Source organism: Ursus maritimus, unplaced genomic scaffold (assembly GCF_017311325.1).
Source record: "Ursus maritimus isolate PB19 unplaced genomic scaffold, ASM1731132v1 scaffold_2, whole genome shotgun sequence".
Classification (NCBI taxonomy): Eukaryota; Metazoa; Chordata; class Mammalia; order Carnivora; family Ursidae; genus Ursus; species Ursus maritimus.
The window spans coordinates 76,092,319-76,116,353 of record NW_024424452.1 but is presented as its reverse complement, the minus strand read 5'-3'; the positions used below and the strand labels follow the sequence as shown (position 1 = coordinate 76,116,353).

Genomic DNA, 24,035 nt, shown 5'->3' with positions numbered 1-24,035 from the left:
ACAGTGTTATTATACAACTCATTACACTAGAATTAATATATGCTGTGAGCGAAATCACATCCCCTAAAATATGAAAATGTTTATTTCATGAAACAGATCTTCTAGAATACCTTTCTGGGGACTTCAATGACCTCACACATAAGAAAAAATGCCACGCAAACAAATAGTTTATTTTTTTAAGTGGTGGAGAGTCACAGAAATTATCAGAAATATATACAGAGCATCTATCTAGTCTAGTTTCCTACTAGGTCGTTCAGCATATAGAATTTACACGACTAACCACAAGCACTTTGTCTAGTTCAAAAGATGAATGATAAATGTTTGTGGAACAAGAAATTAATAAACTAACTAAGGCAGTGATTGAATCCTTAATGTATCTGAATAGAAATTCTTAAAAGCTAGGGGAAGTGATCCTTAGAGAAATCAAAGTAGTCCCCATGGTGAGACTGTGCTGAGAATTACTCAAAATCTATGAGTGTGGGCTGGCACAATGCCTTAAACCCATCAAGCCACAGTAAAGCAGCCCTCTTTTCACCCTACCCCAGCCCCAGCCTGACCCAGCTAAAATCTTCATTCACCTACAGTTAATCTAACAATTTGCAAATGAATCTGAAATTATTTTTATTTTTATGATACATTATTAAATATTCAAAACAATTCTATTACAATTCTAAGTGTTATCAAGCTTCATTAATTCATACTAGAGTAGGCAGCAGTTTGGATTACAAAATGCCAATGACTGTTTTATAGGTTTTTTTATCCCTATATTACGTACACTACAGTAACAAAGTAGTGTCCTTTGACTCTTTTCAAAAGGAAAATAATTGCTAGCATTTGGTTAGCTATCTAGAGTTAGAGTTCTCTTTACAGATAAATATGTCTTATTTATCATAGCAACCTTTTGAGGTAAGGTTTATTATAACCTCATTTCATTTTCTAGATGAGGTAGTAAGTTGAAAAGAAGTTAAATAACTTTCCCAAGGAGACACAATTGGGAAGTGACCTGCTTTCAAACCCTGTATTCTTTCATGTATACCACTGAATAAAGCAATTAATTGAGAAGTGGTCTGATAAAGTATCAAGAACACTAGATGAGGAGGGGGGCTATCACAAATGCACTGTGTGGTTGCAGCCATGTTATTCAACAGCGTAAATCACCAACATCTAAATAAACATCCTCACCCCCAAAAAAGGACCTCTCAACAAATAAACCTCACAGTATTCTAGTGAAACTAAAACCAAAGTATAAGAGATCTTCAAAATGTTAAAACCATTATACAGGGGAAAATATATCTAAAACACTATATAATTCCAATGACTAAGAATTTGACCTTTTAAATAGGATAGCCATTCCCCTTGAAGTTTTACTAAAAATCCTCATTTAGTCAGTAAAAACATTTCTCACAAATGTTAAAAAAGGTAAGCTTTTTAAGCTTTCTCTAGCCACAAATGTATAACATTCTACATATACTGAGAATAATTCACCATTAAATTTGTTTTAATACAAGACATATATAAATATATCCCAGCATTATGTAATATTCATTTTATAAAAGTATGTATTTTTAATATCATTATGCAAACATAACCTTCCCAAGTATATATTCAAATATACCCTGCCCAGTTGAAAATGGCCTAACTCTGTCAAAGAGGCTTAATTTAGTACAAAATCATGACTGCCTAAAATAGACTACCTCTCAGAGAACTATATAATTATGTACCTTGGTGGATAAGATTATATTTCAGATACCTTGAATAAAGAATGGCCCTCTATTATCTAAATAGGTCATCTTCATCAGTTAAGGGCAAAATTTTGGGTAAGATGAACATGTAATGGTGAGAACAGGCTACTTGCATAGCCAGTGAAATCAATCCTGAAGACCAACAGGGGAACAGATGTCACAACCAGATTGCCCTCAGCATCCCAACTGAAATGTCTCTTATTTGAAAATTTCCTGATTATTTAAGTTACATAAGATCAGAATGAGGACTAGTGGAATGGAATAAGGACTTCTGAGAAGGCTACTTCTCCATAAAAGCAACAGGAACACTGGCAAAAATTGTAAAAAAAAAATCAACTTCTTCAGAACTCTCGAAATAAAGCAGTCTTATAACAAAATGAGAAGCATTTATTTTTTAAAAAATGGCTGAATCTCAGTAAGAACAGTGAGATTTCTGGTGTTTGAACTTTTCCAATTCCCAGTCCCATCTCCGTAGCACTATAATAGTCTTGAAAATGAAAATCCCCAAAATCATAGTGAAAACTAACAGCCAGCAACCACCAGATGGGACAAAATGTGGTTAGAATACACCAAAAATACCATTTTCCAAGAACTGTAATCATTTAACCCCTCTAGCAGTTCTCTAAAAACACCTATTCATAGAGCTTTTCTTTATTTAATCTGACTTGGGGTATACTCAGCACAAACAGCCTCTTCCCTGGGAAGCACAACAAAAACAATCAGTGGCAATTACTTAACATCACAGCTACTTCGAGCAGCAATAAGAGTTGGGGCAGAAAAAGTGGACCAAAAAACTTAAAAGGAAAAGCTGGGGAATAAGATGGCCATAGAGATCTTTGAGATTTGTATATATGTACAATTTAGAATCTAAAAGGCCATGCACATGTGTGAGGCTGTGCACATTCTCAGGAAAGATCTGAGAAGGCCCAAACTCTCACCTCTGGCTAACCTTAAGGCTCTACACAAACAGGAAGTGGAGGCTAAGGCAGAATTGTAAACTGCCTGCCTACTCTGAGTACTGAAGGCATATTCCACAATACACACCACACCCTCACCAAATCCTAGGAGACTTATTGGCCCTGTACACTTAAGAAAACCTCTGTCCGATTATTAACTGACCAATAAGAAAATTGAGCAAAGTACCTAATGACCACACACAACAAAGAATACAGACTTTACAGATTTAATTCAGGAAAATTACTAAGCAAACAAAGAACAACAGCAACAGCAACAAATAGCAACAAAAACAAACATTGGAGGAGGAGAAGAATCTGATTTTGAGTGTTGCCATATTATATTACTTAAAATGTCCCATTTTCAATGAAAGAACTACAAGATATGCAAAGAAAGTATGGCCTATACACAGGAATATAAGCATTCAATAGAATCTCTGAGGAGCCCACACATTGAAATTACCAGACAAGGACGTTAAATCAGCTATTTTAAATTTGTTCAAAGAACTAAGAAAACCATATCTACATAATTTTTAAAAGTACAAGAATGATGTTACACCAAATACAGAATATCAATAAAGAGAAAGAATTATTTTTTAAAAGAACCAAGTAGAAACTGTGGAGGTGGAAATAAAAATAATAAAAATAAAAAATTCCCTAGACAGATTCAACAGAAGACCTGAGCAAGCAGAAGAATCAGCAAACTTGCAGATAGGTCAATTAGATTGTTCCTCACACCTGAGAAACAGAAAAGAAAAACAAAAAACCATAAAGAAAATAAATGAACACAGCCTTACAGACCTCTGAGACACCTAAAGCATACACACATACATTTCATGGGAACCTCAGAGAGGAGAGGGAAAGAAAGAATAGGCGAAGAAATAATGGCTGGGATATGAGTTAAGATGGCAGAATAGTAGGGGGGCCCCAAGCTTGCTTGTCTTTCGAACACAGCTAGATCAACATCAAATCACTTTGAACAACTAGGAAATCGATCTGAGGATTAAGAAAACAATATCTACAATTGGAGGGAGAGAACATGGCAAATGCCCGGTTCAGAGATTAAGAATTGGGGGAGAGAAAAGCCAAGGTTCCAGAAAGAGGAGGGTGCAGAGAAGTAAGGGAAAGAGTGAGAGTGGGAGAGAGAGCAGTGTGTAGGATTCACACAAGATGTCCCAGTGTGGGGATCCTCTGAGTCTCACTGAGAAAGAATACTCCTCTTCCTGGAGTATATTTGGAAGAAGGTATTTTGCCTCTCCAAGGACAAAAGACCCACCAGGAACCACAGAGTAGCCATTCAACAGCAGGGGACAGAGGTGCACACAGAGGACAGACAACCTGATCGCAGCTTTTTGCTGTACTTCATCATAGACTCCAGGCACCTACATGGGTCTGCAACTGCTTTTCCAGGACAGAACAGTGCAGGGTGCAGCACTTCAACGCTCTCCTCTGGGAGAGGGGACTAGGCCTGTGCCTTGCAGAGTCCTTTAAGATTTGGAGTTTTGAATACCAGCCTCGGGCCAGAGATAAAACACAGGAGAACTGTGGCACTGGGCATGCCACTGGCCAGACAAAGACAGGTGGAGGGCAGGGATCTAATGAAAGCCTGGTACACAAGAGGGGAGACTGTTCGCTTTTCTGTGAGGGCCTCCTAAACACTGGCAGCTGCAAGTTCCCCTCATCAGAGTTGAAAGGGTGGGGTAATTTCCACCACCTCTTCCTAGCCCCTCCAGCCTACCAGCATGGTGGGACTTCAGGAAGAAACACAGCAACTTGAGTGGAGACTGGAGCTGCTTACACCAAACCATGCCCGCTGAAACTGGGAGGGACAGCTTTAAAAGGGCAGGACTGACTGAGCCAGCATGGCAGGCCTCTCCCTCAAAAGACCAACAACAGGTTGTACTGATAAGTCTACCGATCACAGAGTGCTCCAAAGTGACAGCTTCAGTTCTGGTGGAAATAGGACTGGACTTTTTTTTTCTTTTCTTTTCCTTTGGAATCAGGCTTACAGTTTTTTGTTCATTTGGTTTGTTTGATTCTTTCTCTCATTTTTTGGATCAGACTGGTTTTTTTTTTTTTTCCTTCTTTTTTTTTCCTTTGGAATCAGGATGATACTTTGTTTGCTTTTTGTTCCTTTTCCTTTTCTCTTTTGTGGTATCACGCTTTTTTGTTTCCTTTTAAATCAGGCTTATCTTAGCAAACAAATCAAAGCACAGTTAGTTAAAGGTCCCAGAACTCCCCACTGCAAGCAAGAAGGAACTCTAAAGAAGACTGACCTGTAGGACAGAGCACCAAAAACACAACAGCAGAGTGCACACAGCATATGCGAAAAACACCTCCTGAAGCCCTAGGCCCTGGACGGTGTATGATGTCTTAATATAGTATTATTATTCTAGGAGCAGGAAACACAGCAAGCTTTCATAATATGCAAAAGACAGAAACCTAGACATAATGACAAGATGGAGGAATTCTCCCCAAAAGAAAGATCAAGATGAAATCACAGCCAGGGATTTGCTCAAAACAGATACAAGCAGTATATCTAAACAAGAATTTAGAAGAACAGTCAAGAATACTAGCTGGGCTTGAAAGAGAAAGAAGACACCAGAGAAACCTTGGCTAAAGAGATAAAAGACCTAAAAACTAGTCAGGCCAAAATAAAAAATGCTATAACTGAGATGCAAAACTGACTGGATGTAATTAGAATGAGGATGGAAGAAGCTGAGGATCAAATAGGCGATACAGAGATAAAATTACAGGGCACCTGGGTGGCTCAGTTAATTAAGCGTCAACCTTCGGCTCAGGTCATGATCCCCAGGTCCCAGGATCAAGCCTCACATTGGGCTCCCTGCTCAGCAGGGGTCAGTTTCTCCCTCTGCCCCTCCCCCATCTCATGCATGTGCATCAAATGCACGCGCTCTCTCTCTCGCAAAAATAAATAAATAAAATCTTCAAAAGAGACAGATAAAATTATGGAAATTTATGAAGCTGAAAAGAAGTTGAAAAAAAACTATTAGATCACAAATACTTAGGGAATTCAGCAATTCCACAAAGTGCTATAATAACCGTATCATAGGAGTCCCAGAAGAAGAGTTGGAACAGGGGGCAGAAGGTTTATTTTAACAAATTACACCTGAGAACTTCCCTAATCTGGGGAAGAAAAGAGGCATTCAAGTCCAAGAGGCACAAAGTACTGCCGTCAAAATCAACAAAAACAGGTCAACACCAAGACATAGCATAGTGAAACTTGCAAAATACAAAGATAAAGAGAGAATTCTGAAAACAGCTAGGGATAAAAGGTCTGCAACCTACAAGGATTGACACATAAGGTTAGCAGCAGACCTGTCCACAGTCTAGGCAGGCCAGAAGAAAGTGGCATGATATATCAATGTGCTAAATGAGAAAAATATGCAGCCAAGAATACTCTATCCAGCAAGGCTGTCATTCAGAATAGGAGAGATAAAGAGTTTCCAAGACAAGCAAAAACCAAAGGAGTTCATGAACAGTAAAACAGCTGTTCTGGAAATATTAAAGGGGACCCTTCGAGTGGGAAGAAAGACACTGAAAACAACAAAGACTAAAAAGAAACAGAGACAATCTATAGGACAGCGACTTTACAGATAAAACAATGGCATTAAATTTGTATCTATCAATCATTACTCTGAATGAAAATGGACTAAGTGCTCAAATCAAAAGACATAGGGTATTAGAACGGATAAAAAAATAAAACCCATCTTACAACAGACTCCTTTAGACCCAAAGACACCTCCAGATTGAAAGTGAGGGAGTGGAAAACCACCTATCATGCTAATGGACAAGAAAAGAAAGCTGAAGTAGCCCTACTTATATCAGACAAACTAGATTTTAAACCAAACACTGTAATAAGAGATGAAGAAGGGTACTATATCACAATAAAGGGGTCTATCCAACAAGAACATCTAACATTTGTAAATATTTATGCCCCAAACTTGGGAGCAGCCAAATATATAAATCAATTAATAACAAACTTAAAGAAACTCATTGATAATAATATAACAATAGTAGGGAACTTTAACACCCACTCACAGCAATAGACAGATTATCTAAGAAGAATATCAACAAGGAAACAATGGCTTTGAATGACACAGTGGATCAAATGGACTTAACAGATATATTCAGAACATTTCATCCTAAAACATCAGAATACACATTCTTTTCAAGTGCACATGGAACATTCTCCAGAACAGATCACATACTGCGTCATAAATCAACCCTCAATAAGTACAAAAAGACTGAGATCATACCATGCAATATTTTCAGACCACCTTGCTATGAAAATTGAAGTCAACCACAAAAAAAATTTGGAAAGACCACAAATACACGGAGGTTAAAGAACATCCTACTAAAGAATGAATGAGTTAACTGGGAAATTAAAGAAGAAATAAGAAAATACATGGAAGCAAATGAAAGTGAAAACACAACAGTCTAGGGGCACCTGGGTGGCTCAGTGTCTTAAACACCTGACACTTGGTTTCAGCTCAGGTAATGATCTCAGGGTTGAGGGACTGAGACTCACGTCAGGGTCTGTGCTCAGCAGAAAGCCTGTTTGAGATTCTCTCCCTCTCCCTCGGCCTCTCCACCCACTCACATGTGCATGCGAGCACTCTCTCTCTAATAAATTAATCAATCTTAAAACACACACACACACACACACACACACACACACACAACAGTCCAAAAACTTTGGAATACAGTAAAGGCAGTTCTAAGAGGGAAGTATATTGTAATACAGGCCTTCCTCAAGAAGCAAAAAAAAAAAGTCTCAAATACACAACCTAACCTTACACCCTAAAGGAGCTGGAAAAAGAAGAACAAATGTGGCCTAAAACCAGCAGAAGAAGGAAAATAATTAAGATTAGAACAGAAATAAATGATATTGAAGTAAAAAAAATAGATCAACAAAACCAGGAGCTGGTTCTTTGAAAAAAATAACAAAATTGATAAACCCCTAGCCAGACTTATCAAAAACAAAAGAGAAAGGACCCAAATAGGTAAAATCACAAATGAAAGAGGAGCGATCACAACCAACACCACAGAAATACAAACAATTATAAGACAATACTATGAAAAATTCTACGCCAACAAACTGGGCAACCTGGAAGAAATAGACAGATTCCTAGAAATCTATAAACTGAGACAGGAAGAAATAGAAAATTTGAACAGACCCATAACCAGAGAAGAAATTGAATCAGTAATCAAAAATCTTGCAACAAACAAAAGTCCAGGGCCAGATGGCTTCCCAGGGGAATTCTACCAGACATTTAAGAAGAGTTAATACCTATCCCTGATGAACATGGATGCCAAAATTCTCACCAAGATACTAGCCAATAGGATCCAACAATACTTTAAAGGGATTATTCACCACGACCAAGTGGGATTTATTCCTGGGCTGAAAGCGTGGTTCAATATCTGCAAATGAATCAACGTGATACACCACATTAATAAAAGAAAGGATAAGAACCATATGATCCTATCAATACATGCAAAAAAAAAAGCATCTGACAAAATACAGCATCCTTTCTTGATGAAAACCCTCAACAAAGTAGGAAGAGATGGAACATACCTCAACATTGTAAAGGCTATATATGAGAGACTCACACCTACTACCATCCTCAAAGGGGAAAAACTGAGAGCCTTTCTCCTACAGTTGGCAACAAGACAAGGATGTCCACTCTCACCATTACTATTTACCATAGTACTGGAAGTCTTAGCCTCAGCAATCAGACAACAAAAAGAAAAGAAAAGCCATCCAAATCGGCAAGGAAGAAGTCAAACTTTCACTAGTTGCAGATGACAAGGTACTCCTTGTGGAAAACCTGAAAGACTCCACCAAAATATTGCTAGAACTGACACATGAATTCAGCAAAGCTGTATGATATAAAATCAATGTGCAGAAATCTGTTGGATTTCTATACATCAATAACAAAGCAGCAGAAAAAGAAATCAAGGAATTGATCCCATTTGCACTTGTACCAAAAACAATAAGTACCTAGGAATAAACTTAACTAAAGACTTAAAATATATGTACTCCAAAAACTACAGAAATCTTATGAAAGAAATTGAAGAGGAAATGGAAATGGAAAGAAATGGAAAACATTTCATGTTCATGGATTGGAAGAAAAAACATTATTAAAATGTTTATACTACAGGGGTGCCTGGGTGGCACAGCGGTTAAGCGTCTGCCTTCGGCTCAGGGCGTGATCCCAGCATTATGGGATCGAGCCCCACATCAGGCTCCTCTGCTATGAGCCTGCTTCTTCCTCTCCCACTCCCCCTGCTTGTGTTCCCTCTCTCGCTGGCTGTCTCTATCTCTGTCGAATAAATAAATAAAATCTTTAAAAAAAAAAATGTTTATACTACCCAAAGCAATCTACACGTTTGATGCTATCCCTATCAAAACATCACCAGAAATTTTCACAGAGCCAGAACAATCAATCCTAAAATCTCTATGGAACCTCCAAAGATCCAGAATAGCCAAAGCAATTCTGAAAAAGAAAAAACTGGAGGCATCGCAATTACAGATTTCAAGCTATACTACAAAGCTGTGGGCATCAACACAGTGTAGTACTGGCACAAAAACACACATAGTTCAATGGAGCAGAACAGAGAACCCAGAAATGGACTCACAACTATACGGTCAACTAATCTTCCACAAAGCAGGAAAGAATATCCAATGGAATAAAGACATTGTGTTCAACAAATGGTGTTGGGAAAACTGGACAGCAACATGCAGAACAATGAAACTGGATGGCTTACTTATACCATACACAAAAATAAATTCAAAATGCATGAGAGATCTAACTGGAGACAGGAAACCATCAAAATCCTTGAGGAGAACACAGGCAGAAACCTCTTTGACCTCGGCCATAGCAAATTCTTATTAGACACATCTCCAAAGGCAAGGGAAACAAAGGCAAAAATGAACTATTGGGACTTTGTCAAGATGAAAAGCTTCTGCAAAGTGAAGGAAACAATCAACAAAACTAAAAGACCACCAATGGAATTGGGAGAAGATCTTTACAAACAACATACCTTATTTAGGTTTTGTATCCAAAATATATAAAGAGCTTACCAAACTCAACACCCAAAAAACAAATAATCCAGTTAAGAAATGGGCAAAAATATATAAAGAGCTTACCAAACTCAACACCCAAAAAACAAATAATCCAGTTAAGAAATGGGCAGAAGACATGAATAGACACTTTTCCAAAGAAGACCTCCAGATTGCTCACAGACACATGAAAAGATGCTAACATCACTCATCATCAGGGAAATATATTTCACACTTGTCAGAATAGCTAAAATTAACAACACAAGAAACAACAGGTGTTGGTAGGAATGCAAACTGGTGCAGCCACTCTGGAGAACAGTTTGGAGGTTCCTCAAAAAGTTAAAAATAGAGCTACCTTATGGCCCAGCAATTGCACTACTAGGTATTTACCCAAAGGATACAAAATTTATCCAAAGGATACAAAAATTCAAAAGAGGCACTTGCACCCCAATGTTCAGAATAGCAATGTCCACATTAGCCAAAATATGGAAAGAGCCCAGATGTCCATCAACTGATGAATGGATAAAGGCGATGTGAGACACACACACACACACACACACACACACACACACACACACAGTGGAATATTACTAATCCATCAAAAAGAATAAAATCTTGCCATTTGCAACGATGTGGATGGAACTAGAGTGTATTATGATAAGTGAAATAAGTCAGTCAGACAAAGACAAATACATGATTTCACTAACATAGAATTTAAGAAACAAGAAAGATGAACACAGAAGGGAAGGAAAAATAAAATAAGATAAAAACAGAGAGGGAGGTAAACCATAAGAGACTCTTAACTATAGAGAACAAACTGAGGGTTGCTGGAGGGGAGGTTGGGGGGGGGTATGCTAAATGGGTGATAGGCATTAAGGAGGGCACTTGGGATAAGTGCTGAGTGCTGGGTGTTATGTTTAAGTGATGAATCACTAAATTTTACTCCTGAAACCAATATTATACTATATGTTAACTAACTTCAATTTAATTTAATTTAAATTAGAAAAAAAAATGGCTGAAAATGTCCCATATTTGATGAAAAACATTAATCTACACTCCCCAAAACCCTAAAACTCCAAAAAGGATAAAATCAAGGAGATCCACACCTACACATATCATAATCAAACTCTCAAAGATAATGAGGAAATCCTGAAAGCAGCAAGAAAAAAAGAGCCATCATGTTCAAGATGGTCCTCAATGAGATTAAAAGCTGACTTCTCATTAAAAAAGAAAAAAAAACATAGAGGTCAGAAAGTAATGAGATGACGTACTTGAAAAGTGGTTGGGGGTGGGGAAGACTATCAACTAAGAATTTTCCTTCAAAAATTAAGGAGAAATTAAGACATTCCCAGATAAAAACTCATAATCCCACTAACTAGCAGGCCTCCCCTATAAGAAATACTAGCTGGAGTCCCTCAGGCTGAAAAGAAAGTGCACTAGAAAGTAGCTCAAATCTACACAAATAAAGTACACCGGTACAGGTAGCTACATGGGTAAATATAAAAGAAAATACAAATGTATTAGTATTAATTTGTAACTCTTTTTTCTCCTCTCTGATTTAAAAGACAAGTGAATAAAGGAATAATTACATGTCTGTGTTGATGGGCATGTGATATATAAAGATGTAATTTGTATAATGATACTAGCACAAAGGAAGGGGAGGAAATGGAGCTATATAGGAGGAAAATTTTGTACACTGTTGAAATTAAGTTGTACTGGTCTGAACTACATTGTTATAAATTAAGATGCTGATTTTAATTCCATAGCAACCAGTAAGAAAATAACTTTAAAAAAACATTAAAATAAATGACAAGGTAATTAAAATGGTACAGAAGAAAATACATTTTTAACAAAAAATTATTTCTCTATTGCCTAAAAGAGAAATACACAAACAAAAGACATAATACATACAGAAAACATATAAATTCTGCCTTACCAGTGATTACATTACATGGAAATGGATTAAACACTCTAGTCAAAAGGCAAATATTAGAGAATGGGCTTTAAAAAATGATCCAACTATATGCTGTCTACAAGAGATATATTTTATATTCAAAGACACAAATAGGTTGAAAGTAAACAATGGAAAAAGATATACCTGGAAAAAGGTAACCAAAAGAGAGTTGGAGTAACTATACAACTATCAACAGGATTTTGAGACAAAAATTGTTACTAGATGCAAAAAAGGGCATTTTAATGATCAAAAGGCCCATACATCAAGAAGACATAACAAGTATAAAATTCACCTAACAACAGAGTCCCAAAATACATAAGGCAAAAACTGACAACTGAGGGGAGAAACAGACAATTCATCAGTAATAGTGGTAGACTTTAATATCTCAATTTCAGTAATAAAACAACCAGATACAAGAAAGGAAACAACATTTGAGTAACACTATAAACCAAATAGACCTAACAAATACCTATAGAACACTACACCCCAAAACAGCAGAAAACACATTCTTCTCAAATGCACATGCAACATTCTCCAGACAGGCCACATGTTAAGCCATAAAATAAATCTTGATAAATTTTAAAGGACTGATACATTACAAAGTATGTTCTCCTACCAAAATTAAATGAAATTAGAAATCAATAACAGAAGGAAATTTGGGAATTTCACAAAAATGTGGAAATTAAGCAACACACAGCTAAATAACCAAAGTTGGTGTCACCACTTTTTTACCAAAGTTGTAATTATAAAGAAAACTAGACCTCTGAAACAGAAATTTAAAACATACTCACAGAATGACTAGAAGGACACAGAAAGTAAATGAAAGTCTCTACTTGTCAATCCCAATACAACATATCCCAAGATACCAGATTCTAAGTCCCTTCCAGCTTCTTCCTTTCTCTATTTTAATTCTTTTACAACTACTGAAAACACACAACGTGAACTCTATTGGTCTGGGAAAGAATTCACCCCCTTACTTTGGCACTTCAGTGACGTCCAGGACCACGAAAGCCACCGGATAGAAACACACCAAAGTGGGTCTCTGGAGGAGAGCTGAGCACCATGCAAACCCGTTGGATAGTTTTCAGGGTTCTCACACATAAGAGTGTTTAGGAGTTTTGGAGTTTAAACTGGGATATGAAAACAAATTACAATTCTCAAAGTTAGCAAGGGACTTTTATTAATGAACCCCAAATCATACTTTTAAGAGTCTTCAGGCAATGACTTAATTTGTGCTCCTTAGCAATCACCACGAAGGAATCGGTCAGACAAGTAAATGGCACACATTGGCATTGAATGTCTTCTCTTTTCTGCAAAATTACCTGCAAAATTATCTGCCAATTATCTGTAAAATTTACAAAAATCTGTCCTGAGGACTATCATATATAGGATATTAAAAATTGGAGTAATGAAGGCCTTTCTTTGACAAAGCAGGAGTTGTACTGATCCACAAGAAATAAGGCTCATTTTGGGTAAGTTCATGAACATTCAGATGGCAACTTCTAAGTAGCATCTAAAACAATAGGCTTATAAAATAAGCCAGGCCTTCACCAGCCTATCCCATTCCGGCTGGTGATGGGTAGTAAGGAGGGCACGTATTGCATGGTGCACTGGGTGTTATACGCAACTAATGAATCATCGAACTTTACATCAAAAAAAAATAAATAAATAAAAATAAAAAATTAATTTAAAAAAATAAGCCAGGCCTACATTAGGAAATAAAATTCAAATTTAACTTTCTGGAGAAAGATTTGTAGCATACTATTATAAATCCATGACTGAAACTTAATGCTTTATTTTACTTATGTTTGCTTATGTTGTAACAACACATTGTAAATACTGTCAGTGAGATTATAAAGACTAATTCTTTTCTGGTAAACTGACAATTCCTTCCACCAACATTAATTACTCCCACCTAATGATATGTCATCACATGAGAGTTACTGTTTTGGGTTATAAATGAATCTTCTATTGAGGAGCCTGAGGCATGAGATATAGTCACTGCCATTAACAATCCCTTCTAAACAAAAGGAGCAAAATATAACATGAATATGTTAAATCAATCTCAAGAACTAACTGCAGATATTTTTTAGAACATATTAGTTGGCCAATTTTCTTTTAATTTATATTTCCTATAAAATTCAGAATGTATAAAAATAAAAGATTCTCAGGACGCCTGGGTGGCTCAGTCAGTTAAGCCTTCGGCTCAGGTCATAATCACAGGGTCCTGGGATCAAGTCCCACATCGGGCTCCTTGCTCAGCGAGTCTGCTTCTCCCTCTGCCTTCCTTTCCCTCTGCTCGTGTGCGTGCACTCTCTCTCTGACAAACAAATAAATAAATAAAATCTTTAAAAAAAGATTCTCCACTGGCTCTTCTTTCACTATCTTCAAAGACGTGAGGATATGAAGCTGAGACAACTGCAACGATCTTGTCACCTGTGAGGACAGTCTATCTGAGAAAAGAACCAACTCCAAGAAGATGGAACCAAAGACTGACAAAAGTAGAATTGGAGACTGAGGGATATCATTTGTACTCCTCCATGAAGCTTCATCCGGACTAAGTGTGGACTTTGCAGGAACGTGACTGTGCTGTACTTGCTAGAATCTACTGACAGAAATGCTATCTCCGTTCCCATCAGATATCCATGGCTTTGTTTCCTGTGGGACAAGAAGGCTGCAGGGACAAAGGTGTTTTAGCATCATTTTTATAAGTAGACTCTAAACCCAATCCTGAATCTGGGTCTTCCAACCCACTGATATTAGAAAGAGAATTGTGGGGATGATCCCCATCTAGCCATCTGTAACTTCCACCTGCTTTGTTTCAAGCACTAATGTCAGGGATGTTAGAGGAAGCCAAAAAGAAGTAAAACAGTTACTACTGCAGAACTCTGGAAAGATCTAGGAACTAACAGCACCAACGCTGGGGTGTGAGAGAAGTTGAAAATAGGAGAATTGGCTGAAAATGCATCTGCAATGTTGATAGACCTCCAGACCCTTTTTCTCATCTTGCATAACCACATAGTTACTCCTCCTTGACCCCAGCAGAATACTGAAGATTTACTTTCAGAACCGGATAAACCAGAGAGACTCTGGACTCAAGAAGACCTTCANGAATGCCATTATGAAAGCAGAGGCACTAATTAAAAGTCTACATGCTGAACAGTGAGAACCACCCCACACCCTCTGCCAACTCAGTTCTTCCTCTTGACTCTGAGACCACTGGACATCAGGTTACACCAGACCAGCACAAGTGGAAATACTCATCGCATCCAACAGTAGCTGAGAAAGTCTCCTAAAAAAATGGCCAGCCCCATCCCCCTATGATAAAGTCCATTAGTCAATGAGTCCCATTCATACACATATAGAATTTCCATCAGCTTGTTAGTGCTTTACTCTTACATCTGCACAAGCAGCAAAAGATCAATCATTTGAACAAAGGTCTCTGACATCAAAGACAATGACCAAGAAAAACCACTAGAAAAAATGGACTCAGAGACACTGTAGATTACAAAAGGAAATCCTCAAAAGAGCTCTCATTAAAATCTTTAGAGAAGATAGTGTACTCGCAAAACCAAGAGCATGGTGCTATTTTTAAAAATTAAAATATTCATGTTAAAAAAACATAATAAATAAATAAAAGAATAAATAAATAAAACATTCACAAAATGAGAAAATGCTGTTGGAACTTTTTAAATGATACCAGAACTGAAAAACTAATCAGAAGAGCTGAAGATAGAGTAAATTTTGCAAAAAATAGAATATAAACACAAAGAAACACAATAAAAGAGAAGGATTTTTTTTAAAAAGAGGGTTAATCCAGAAGTTCTAACATGTTAATAATAATGATTTCAGGTAAAGACAACAGAGCAAATAGGGGCAATTAATTATCAAAAAGGAATTCCTAGAACTGGAGAACATGCATCTCCATATTGAACAGACTCATCACAGAGTGCCTTTCCACAATTACTTTAAACACACACACAGCCCCATTTTGGGATCTCTGAAGACAAACTATTCTTACTCACCTCACAGAAAGAAAAAAATCAAAATGTCAGCAGAAATAAGGTATTTTTCTGGATTCTGAAATGCTAATAACATAAAATCCCTGTTTTTATAGTATATGCTTATGTCAAATAATTATAAGCTAAATGATATTTTACATGCATTAGAATGTTTTATTTTTAATTCCTATTTTTAAAATTTATTTATTTAAATTCAATTAGCCAACATATAGAACATCATTAGTTTCAGATGTAGAGTTCAGTGATTCATCAGTTGATATAACACCCAGTGCTCATCACAGCACATGCCCTCCTTAATGCCTATCACCTAGTTACCCCATCCCCCTACCCATCTCCCCTCCAGCAACCCTCAGCGTGTTTCCTATGATTAAGAGTCTCTTATGGTTTGTCTCCCTCTCTGATTTCTTTCCATTCTGTTTTTCCCTCCCTTCCCCTATGATCCACTGCACTGTTTCTTATATTCCACATATGAGTGAAAACATATGATAATTGTCTTTCTCTGATTGACTTATTTCACTCAGCATAATGCCCTCCAGTTCCATCCATATTGATGTAAATGGTAATTTCATCCTTTCTGATGGGTAAGTAATATTCCATTGTATATATGAACCAAAGTAAGTAGTATTCCATTGTATATATGAACCACAGCTTCTTTATCCATTCATCTATTGATGCGCATCTGGGCTCTTGCCATAGTTTGGCTACTGTGGACATTGCTGCTATAAACATTGGGGTGCAGGTGCCCCTTCGGATCACTGCATTTGTATCAGTGGGGTAAATACCCAGTAGTGCAATTGTTGGGTCGTAGGGTAGTTCTATTTTTAGCTTCTTGAGGAACCTCCATACTGTTTTCCAGAGTGGCTGTACCAGCTTACATCAATGCAATCCTCATCAAAATACCATTGACATTTTTCACAGAGATGGAGCAAATAATCCTAAATTTGTATGGAACCAGGAAAGACCCTGTATAGCCAGAGGAATGTTGTAAAAGGAAACCAAAGCTGGTGACATCACAATCCGAGACTTCAAGCTCTATTACAAAGCTGTGATCACCAAGACAGCATAGTACAGGCACAAAAACAGACACATAGATCAATGGAACAGAATAGAGAACCCAGATATGGACCCTCAACTCTACGGTCAACTAATCTTTGACAAAGCAGGAAAGAACTTCCAATGGAAAAAAAGACAGTCTCTTCAATAAATGGTGTTGGGAAAATTGGACAGCCACATGTAGAAAAATGAAACTGGGCCGTTTTCTTAACCATATACAAAGATAAACTCAAAATGGATGAAGGACCTAAATGTGAGACAGGGCTTCCTGTTTTAAAGACACAAAACATACAAGAAACAGAAGGTGTTTTCACTGGAGTATATTTGGGTAATTCTTTTAATAACTAAAGGGGACTGTTAGAAGTTTATTTTATTGGCTTCTTAAAATAAGTAGTTCATGAGGATTAGATATACCTGTTTTCTTAGATCTCACTTAATCTTACATTTATTTATATAGGTTCAGACTATATCCCATAGTTATTTTTCTTTCAGCATCTTAAATTTTAAAAAAATCTAACAATATTAATAATGGCTAATTAAATTAACAATGAAAGTAAGTTATGAGAATTTGTGTTACCTTGAAATATACCCAAACCCTTGACATTTTAAACTAATTCTTTTTCATCTTAAAGACCACACACTTACCTTGAGGATCAACTTCTTTAGCTAGCTTCAATGCATCTGAGTTTGCAAGATCGGTGTTGGCTGGGGTAACAGCCAAAATCAGACAGTTCTCCCGCGTGATGAACTGCATAATCATTTCTCTGATCTGATACTCAATATCTGGTGGCTGATCTCCCACGGGCACTTTAGTAATTCCAGGTAGGTCGATAAGTGTGAGATTTAACACTGTGTGGAACAGAAGAGTCTTACATATACCCTCAATGCTAAAAAATAACAATGCAACAACATCTGTCTCTTTAGCGGAAATAAAACAAGCTCAGCTTTACATATTGTATATTGAGCTAACTCCAACTGGTGTGTAGAATAAAAATGGCTTTGTTAGTTTCCTCCATTTTTATGATATGATTGTGTTTTACCAAATGATCGTTTTAACCCAATTTGACGGGCACTGATCTGCATAGCTAAGAGACAGCTGTCATATCTGTAACTAGTGAGTTATAATTCCAAAACTGAACAAGAAGCGCATACGCTGTCTCCCGGTCTTGTACATTGCCCTCAAATGGCATAAAATTCTTAAGGGTAAGATTTGTCCCTCGCTTCAAAAGCATCATATACTATTTAGAGGGGGTTAGACACTTAGCCTATTGGAAAGCTGTGAGCCGTTGTGGTACCATGCGGTTACTGTGTAGGCTAACCAGCCAGACTCATGGTGTGCCATCAGGAGAACAGGAACTACCCCTGCATCAGTGACTCCAGCTGCAACCTGGCTATCGCTCTCTGCACACAACAGAGTTGGCACCAAACCCTCTTGGGAAGTCATAATTGAGCTTATGTCATTCATGCCCCATTTTAAAAGCAACAGAGCTCAGTAGAAGATTAGAGATGAAAATCTGCCCCACTGAAAATGTAGTCAGAATAGAGGCTATTCCATATCACATACCATGAATTGGTTATCTAATTTGTAAGTTTCTGCTGATAGTCTGGAAAAAATCATTGTTGATTCCTCAGGAAGAGAATAAATAGAAATATATAGAGTTATAGGAAAATCCAATAGGAAGACTCAGCAATAGTACCATGTACCTCTAAGATTCTTGCTAAGACTAAAGATGTTAAAAAATGGAATTTTTCATGCCTATTCCTTGAAATTCTGAAAGTTTAAAATAAACATAAAGAAAAATTTTTAAGTGACCTACTCAGTTCTGATCTTTTTAAAAATCATGTCCTCCAGCCTTGCCATAAATCTGTGAACTTTATGGACCATTCCCTTTATGGTGGCACCCAAACACAATCCTAGAAACCCAGGGCTTTCTGAGAGAACAAATCATCTTCTACACAAATAATGTATGTCAATTAATGTAAAAATTTTTGAGGACAAAAATTTGGAATTTTGTTATTTTACTTACCATGTGGAGAATAGACTCGTAAATTAATGGGTATGGAAGAAATGCCTTTATTCATTCCAGTCACTCGATCTGTTTCTGCTTCAATCTCATGGCGAACTTCATCAAAATCTGTAAATTTTTTTCCTTTGCAATGTAGAAATTCAGCATATTCTACAAAAGACAAATTAACGTAACTTAAAACCCATGCACTCTTGCAGTAATTGTAAGGAAACAACGTTTCTTTAACTACAAGTCAAAGTATCCCATATTGTCTCCTCAGCCATTAAAATGAGAGAATACCGCAGTTACTAAGAAACACAGCTAATGCCTTAGAAATATTAAACATGGTACAAATGCTAAGAATGCTAAATTTGCTAATTTTCAGATGAGCAAGTAAGTACTAAAAGCAGTCCTTAAATCAATCGGTCTATTAAATAATTTAAAGAGAATTTTGGCCCTCCAAATGATAAAGCAAACAGCAACTGACTGTTAAGTCTAGGGTACATTCAAAATCTACCTTATCCTATTAGTATGTCCTTTTTCAATATCACCACTTTATTAAGAGAGAATACTAAGTTATATAAATATAGCTGCAGAAGGCAAGACAATTCAGAAACAAAATGTTCTTAATTCTTTTAAAAGAAATAATATATGGAATATTTTAGCTTTAAAATATACTATTCAAGATACCACACCAACTTGTATAGTTAAAAACAATTTCTCAAGAAAAAAAGAGTTTTAGATCCAACAAAATATTTATCTGCAATCTGAAAAAAAAACATCAGTATCTGTGGAAGTAGGAAAACTATATATAATAATAGAAAATTAGGGGCTCCTGGGTGGCGCAGTCATTAAGCATCTGCCTTCGGCTCAGGGCGTGATCCCGGCGTTCTGGGATTGAGCCCCACATCGGGCTCCTCTGCTAGGAGCCTGCTTCTTCCTCTCCCACTCCCCTGCTTGTGTTCCCTCTCTCGCTGGCTGTCTCTGTCAAGTAAATAAATAAAATCTTTTTTTAAAAAATAATAGAAAATTAGATTAAGTTTGAGTAACATCTTACTCATTGTTGTACTACTGATTTCTATTCCTCCTTCCAGAAGTATCAGGTATATAACACAACTCAAAAAGGAAACTGATACGATTAGATTTTAAAAATTATAATCTTAACAAGAGAATGAATCTGAACAAATATTTTAGATTTTCTAATAACTAGCTGAAGAACTGCTGCACCAAACTTAGACTAAGGCTAAGTATCTGGAGCCCAGATGTTGCCAGAGACAATTATTGGTAGTCTTTCCACCATTTCCACCATAAACATTTAACCTTCACCCACTATGGCCAAGCCAGTAGGGAGACAACTATAAGACGTCTTCAAGCATTTCAGCATCAGTTAACACAGTCAGCATGAAATGGTGCTGATCTACATTCAAAGAAAAAGGAAAGACGGCTTCAAGTTGCAATGCCTAAAAAAGAAAATGAGGTTTGAACTGGGTACTGAAGAGTGGGGAGGGTTTCAGCGTGTGCAGAAAAAGCAAGGTCTTTTAGGGAATCAGAGAATCTTAATAGCCCAACGTATCCTGGGCCAGTTATCATCCAGCCTCTGTTCAGAAACATCCACTGATGGGAAATTGAGGCTTTGATGTCTGGAAAAAAAACTCTTATTGGAAAAAAAAAAATTTTTTTTTTTTTGAGTAGGCTCCATGCCCAGCATGGAGCCCAATGCAGGGCTTGAACTCACGACCCTGAAATGGAGACCTGAGCCGAGATCAAGAGTGGGACACTTAACCAATTGAGCCATCCAGGTGCCCCAGAAAATGTTTCTTAACGATGGTCTGAAATCTTTCTGATCTTATTTCCTTGGTCCAACTTTTGCTCCCTGGAGCTACTCAGGCAAAGTCTTCCTCCCTGTAAAAAGGCCAGGATTAATCTGAGCCCTGGCACAAGGTGTTCATCTTCTTCGCAGGCTTTTTTCGCCACCTTCGCAACTTGTCTGATCGTTGCTCAGGCCTCCTGGTGGCAGACACGGATTTCCCAACGCCACCCAGCTCCTCAGGACTGGAAAGGTCATGGCTTCCGAAGTGGACCAACCAGTTTAAGCTTTAATTTCCCAAAGAACTGCAATGACCTAATGTTTCAAATGTTAGAACGACAGAGACTTGACTTCATTTCATTCTTTCCTGTCAATGTAGTTAGACATGAGTATTTTTCTTTCTTAGTTTTTTCATACAATATGGGCCATTTTCTGAAAAATGGCAGGCTAAGGCTCCCACAGTTCATTCCTCAGTGGTGGAAGTGAACACAGTACAGATTCAGCAGGCTTCAGAATTCTGGCCTGAAGTGATAACTGCATCTTTTCCCCTGTTTACCCTCATAGGTGCTGTTTTTATTAGCATCTAAATTCCCAGAAGATACAGCCTTGATTTTATTTACCTAACTCAGTGGATAGGCCAGTATCATGGGAACATAAGAGTTTAAAGACAGGGGCACCAGGGTGGCTCGGTCGTTAAGCGTCTGCCTTCAGCTCAGGGCGTGATCCCGAGGTCCTGGGATCGAGCCCCACATCAGGCTCCTCCACTGGGAGCCTGCTTCTTCCTCTCCCACTCCCCCCTGCTTGTGATCCCTCTCTCGCTGGCTGTCTTTCTCTCTGTCAAATAAATAAATAAAATCCTTTTTTAGAAAAAGAATTTAAAGATAAGTAGAAGATAAAACAATAAGAAAAATAAAAAGGAACAAAGGCAGTCAGATTCCAAGAAAACAAACAAAAATCAATAGGTAAAAAGGAGTCATAAATAATTTATAAGAAATGAAACTGTACTTTTTCAGCTCAATATATTTTGTGGAAAAGACATACTTGAGGACTTATAGCTATCATAAATATTACTTTCATAAAATTAATAAGCTTCTGGATCAGAGACTACATTTTCAATTATGTTGCCAATCAAGAATTCAAGTAACACAATTGTAGACTTCTCTTGTCGCCACTAGATGGCGTCTACTTGCTTTCTCTGTAGGAAACCAATGACTTCAGAAAGCTGCAAAATCAACGCAATTTTCAAATTAGTTTTAAATTCATTCTTGGTCTCTTAAAAATGCTTTTATTTCGAAATTGAAAGATTCGAATTGTGCAGTACCATCTCAAACCTTTGTGTCTTTTTAAGGATAGGGTCCCGCAGAGAGATTTAAAGATGCTGGTATTCATTTATTTATTCAACTAATATTTTGAGCTCTTACTATTCACCACGCACTATTGTAGAAATTGCAGAGGAGAGGGACGCCTGGGTGGCTCAGTCGGTTAAATGCCTGCCTTCAGCCCAGGTCATGATCCCAGGGTCCCACATTGGGCTCCTTGCTCAGCAGGGAGCCTGCTTCTCCCTCTGCCTGCTGCACACTCTCTCTCTCTGACAAATAAATAATCTTAAAAAAAAAAAAGAAAAGAAAAGAAAGAAAAGAAATTGTAGAAGAGAAAAAAAAATAAGTCTCTAACCTCATGAAGCTTAAATTCGAATGAGATGAAACAGTAAACAATGTGGGTGTGCCAGATGATAAGTGCTATGGAGAAAACTGAACAGTAGGAAGATAATAAATGCTAGGGCAGGAGGACTGGTTTGTTATATGCTTTGGTTGAGGAAGGCTTCGCTGATATGATAAAGTGACATCTGAGCAAAAGCTGAGGAGAAGGGAGCAAGCCAGCAGTTCCTGAACCTGGAAACCTACGGGAAGGAGGGCAAGGCCAACATGTTTGGCTCACAGAGCATGTGGGGGGAGGGGCAGGAGATGAGGTCAGAGCTGCGGTGCAGACCTGGATTGTGTGGACCCTGTGGGACTTTAATTTTTTACTCTGACTGAATGATAGACCACTGGAAGGGCTTCATGGTGTGACCTAGGTTTTAAATAAGTTACTGTGGCTGCTGTGTTGAGAACAGACACTGGAGAGTAAGCTAGGAAGCTGGCTACTGGGATAATGGAGGTGAGAGATGATGGGGCTTTGACCAGGGTAGCAGTGATGGGAGTGGTGAGAAGTGGCTAAATTCTAACGTATTTTGAAGGAAAAACCAATAGGATTTGCTGATGGATTAAAGGTGGGGTGAAAGAGAGGAGAGTCAGAAACAGCTTCCTGGAGTTTGGCCTCAGCAATGCGGAGAATTTTGAAATAGAAGAGACTGAAAGGAAGAGGTTCGAGAGATGGGGCTTGAGGATCAGGAGATTGCTTGCGGACCTATTACACTCATGATGCCTCCTCTGTACTTACTACCCTAGTGGAGAACCAGGACTGCTGCTGATGGCCGAGGATTACACAGCTGTAAGAGATACCACTCACATTCACAATCATCTGTTAAGTGTTTATTTATTCTGAAATTTTTCCAGAAGATGGCAGTCAAGTGCTTGAGGAAAAGGGCACCTTTTTCTAATTAGCACAAAAATGCCTTTGGGGCTAGATACATTAGTCTTTCATCTAGGGAGAAGTCCAAGCTAGAAATATATATTTGGAATTCATTAAAGTCAGGCAAGGGGATGAAATCACTAAAAGAGTTAGGGAAGAGTCAGAGCTCTGGGCCATGGGTGTTCCAGTGTTCAGAGGTCAGGAGAGAGTAAGCAGGACTGGTCCACAAGGTAGGGAGGAAACTGAGAAAGAGGTGACCCAAAGCCAAGTAGAAAGGGTTTTTCATGAAGGTAAGAGACTTCCACTCCATCCAATACCACCAACATGTTAAGGAAGATGAGAACTAAGAATGGTTCATAGAATTGGGCAACTTGAGAGTCCTTCAGGAGGCTGACAAGAGCTGCTACAGTGGAGTGAGGCAGCCTGATTGGAATGATGAGGAGAGAAGTGGAGAAGAAGTGGAGACTGATTGCGGATGACTGTTTTCAGTTTTGTGGTAAAGGAGAGGAGAGCAGTGAGAGGGCAGCTGGAGAGGGAGGTGAAGTCAAGGGAGGGTTTTCTAAAGATGGGCAAACTGATAACACGTTCAGGGGTTGATGGCATTAATCCAGTACTAAGGGAAAGGTGACAATGCGGAACTGAGAAAAAAAACAAGTGCTGAAGTGATATCTTAAGGATGAGGGGACCCATTAGAAAGGAGCATGCCAGCTCCTCCTTAAGAACAGAAAGGAAGCAGAGCAATGAGAGTTGACAAGACAAACGGGTGAACGGATGATGGAGGGAGCATGTGGAATTCATCAGGTGAGAGCAGGGATTTATCATATTTATCTGAAGTCATTT

The 24,035-nt window shown here is 37.9% G+C and overlaps 1 protein-coding gene across 9 annotated transcripts in view; it reads right to left on the bottom strand.

Moving 5' to 3' along the window:
• DNM3 (dynamin 3) overlaps positions 1-24,035 on the bottom strand; it is a 522,795-nt gene that overhangs the window by 375,444 nt on the left and 123,316 nt on the right. For all 9 annotated transcript variants that reach the window (XM_040636206.1, XM_040636208.1, XM_040636209.1 and 6 more), the window contains exons 3-4: positions 18,839-18,988; positions 17,457-17,660 (exon numbers count right to left, since the gene is read on the bottom strand). In XM_040636206.1, the coding sequence (XP_040492140.1) occupies positions 17,457-17,660; positions 18,839-18,988 (354 nt within the window). The remainder of the gene's footprint in view (positions 1-17,456; positions 17,661-18,838; positions 18,989-24,035) is intronic.